Source organism: Humulus lupulus, chromosome 3 (genome assembly GCF_963169125.1).
Source record: "Humulus lupulus chromosome 3, drHumLupu1.1, whole genome shotgun sequence".
Lineage (NCBI taxonomy): Eukaryota > Viridiplantae > Streptophyta > Magnoliopsida > Rosales > Cannabaceae > Humulus > Humulus lupulus.
Window position 1 is genome coordinate 253,962,085 of NC_084795.1, and position 3,106 is coordinate 253,965,190.

General features: G+C 26.8%; 1 protein-coding gene across 1 annotated transcript; it reads left to right on the forward strand.

Annotated features, from left to right (window-relative positions):
• Positions 1-426: 426 nt before the first annotated feature.
• On the forward strand, positions 427-1,484 carry LOC133821606 (uncharacterized). The gene is made up of 2 exons (XM_062253797.1): positions 427-499; positions 771-1,484. The coding sequence occupies exon 2, from the start codon at positions 778-780 to the stop codon at positions 1,438-1,440; it is 663 nt and encodes a 220-aa protein (XP_062109781.1). The 5' UTR covers positions 427-499; positions 771-777; the 3' UTR covers positions 1,441-1,484.
• Positions 1,485-3,106: the final 1,622 nt, after the last annotated feature.

Sequence of the window (3,106 nt, forward strand, 5' to 3'; positions counted from 1 at the left end):
AATTTATATAACATCGATACAAATTTAATAAATATAAATAATAAATTTTATAAATAAAACTAAACAAACTTGTATTGCATATTACTTATATCTAGTATGAATATTTATATATATAAGTGATGAACCATGAAAAATATAAAGCAAAAAAAGAAACTAAAATATTGTGTAAGTAAAAAAATTTAAAAAGTAATAACCAAACCATAAGAAATTAAGAAAAATGTTATCTAAAAAAAAGACATTAAGGAAAATGTAAAGTATGAGATATGGTAATTACAAAACGACAGCAATAAAAATTAAGAAACCAAAAATTTGAATGATGGATTAAACGACAACACAAAAATGTCGTTTTTCGAAGCGTCGCCCATCACTTGGCGCCAAACCCTGCCACTTAACCGGCACTCGTGAAACTGCTTTTAAACCGCTGCCTTGTCTTTCTTTTGAAACTTTCTCATTTACTCCTTTCATGAAAATCTGGTAAAATCGTCAACAAAATTCACAGGTACAGATTCTTTGTAATTTAATTTCTTTTTAATGATTTACTATTTAGTTATGTTTCTGTGAAATCGATTTATTGTTATTATTATTATGAAGGAATTTCAGTTTGGCCAATGGTTTTGATTTGCATGAAGAAACAATAGTGATATAAGAAAGGATCTGCCAGTTTTACTAGTGTTAAATTCTATTTTCATTTTTTAAGCTATACAAACCATATAACATGATTTACTGGACAATTTACAATTTTGTATGACTGTTTGTCTCTACTCTAGCAGAAGAATTATGGCTTTTTCATGGCGTTGCAGTGAATCTCAACGCTTCAGCAAAGTAGCCTGTAACATTGCCCTCGTTGGGCTTGTGGGAGGCCTATCAACAGTCTTTCTAATATGTATAATTTCATTCAGCAACTACGTCGACTCAAAAACTGGCCCACAAACAGAGCCTCTTCTCCTCTATTTGGATTCATTCTCTGTCTCAAACTTCCATATTTTCAGGTCGTCTTTTTCGGCCCAATGGCAGGCCCAATTAACATTCCAGAACCGAAACGACAACTTGAAAATCGTTTTTCGTGGTTTCAAGATATTCGTGCACCGCAAAGACAGCGAAGCTCTAACGTGCGCCGTGGTGGAGGATATGGAGATCGATTCGAAGAAACATAAAACGGTGCGTATCGGGTTTGATACTAGAAGATCGTGTGGTTTAGAGAACGCTGTGAATCAGAATGAGGTAGTGAAAGAGTTGGAGGAAGATGTTAAGAGCAGTTCACTTGGTTTCAGTTTGAGGATGAAGATACCTGCGTTTTATCGTATGAGGTTGCTTGGACTTGGAACGACTGTCGTTTTGAGTCCTTTTTGTCCTGATTTGAAAGTTGTGTTTGTGGCTGTCAAAGGCGTAGGGAACATGGTTGGCGGCAGGAATTGCTCAATTCCTGCGCCTAAGCTATAGATTTAGCAATTTTATTTTATTAAAGATTAAATTTTATCAACAAAGACATGTTTTTGCTTTTTTTTCTTCTTTTTTTTTTTTGAATTTTTGTTCATGATTTGTCATTGTATAAATAAATATAAAAACGCAAAAAAGAAAATATAAGTTTATCAAAACAGTAGAGACATTTTATATATACAAAATTCTATAAAAAAAAAAGCTGGCTCAATACTTTCTTTTTTTAAATTAAATACTTTGAAAACATTTATAAAATTAAATTATTTTAAAAAGTTAAATATTTAAAAAGCAATTAATTTATGCTATTTTCTCAACTTTTTATGTTTGAATTCATATTTTTTAATATTTACATATATTTATTAAGAAAATTATCAATTTAAACCATGTATTTTTACTGAATACACGATCGTTCCCTGTATTTTATTAAATGACAATTCAGACCTCGTATTTTACAAAATGAATTAAAATAGTACTATAGACTTGATTTTGGTTAAAATATTTTTTAATATAATATTTTATTCTCAACTCCTCAACCACATTCTCCACTAATATGAACTCATCTCATCTCCAATAACCTAATAATTGATCTTATAATTGAAAATATTTTAACAAAAAATCGGCTCTAGAGTACTATTTTGTAAAACTCATGGACTGACAACATATTCGGGAAAAACATGGAAGTCAAAATAGTATTTTTCCTATTTTTTTGAGCAATCCTATTTATTATTAGTTATATTGATAAATACTTAAAAATAAATAAACCACGACGAAAAATAAACCACATGTAAATTTAAATTTAAACTAATAAAAGAAAATTGAAGCTAATAAGAACTTTAGAGATTAATTTTTTTTAAAAAAAAATCATTTATATGGAATTATAGAGAAAATATAGAATATACAAATTGCATAAAACTTAATAGTACATATTTGTTTTTCTGTATATTTTTATAGTTTTAACTAAAATAATGGGTATAATTTAAAGTGAGACATAAATTGTTTATTTATTTTTAAAAGATATTTATTTGTTAAAATTTTATATTTATATATATTACATACAATATAAACCATTATCAAATATTATCTAAAAATATCAAGGGACCATTTGGTTTGCAGGAATCTGAAAATGAAAATGAGAATCTAGCACTTTCATATGCTTGGTATTGGGTTTGAATTTTTCTAACCCGGGAAACTGTACTCCATTGGTTTTAACTTTTTTTTATTCTAGGTTTAAGTGAAACTCACCTAACATGTGGTTTTTAGAGACCCAGAAATGTGAAATACTTCAAATTTATTATTATTATTATTATTTAAAAAAATAAATAAACCTTAATCCAATATTTTTTTTTAGTTAATGACTTATTTTGTTTTTTAAGCTTATAATATAAAAACGAATATGCATATATCAAACTATAAAATGATAAATAATATTTGTTTATTTAAATAGATTGATATGTAAAACATTTATATCATTACTTTAGTTTAAAATAAAAAAAAATTGTGTTTTTAAATATTATACTAGGTTCTGTATTTAGTAACTGTATTTTTAATTATGTTAAAAAAATATTTCATGAGTAAAATTATTTATAAATTCTAATTTAAGGAATATTTTGGTAATTTTTTAAAGGGTAAATATTAATTTGGCACCTTGTGTTTTATCGAAATACACACT

Bases quoted from the DNA above. Each gene is read 5' to 3' on its own strand.
- LOC133821606 (XM_062253797.1), top strand. From the start codon at position 778: ATGGCTTTTTCATGGCGTTGCAGTGAATCTCAACGCTTCAGCAAAGTA.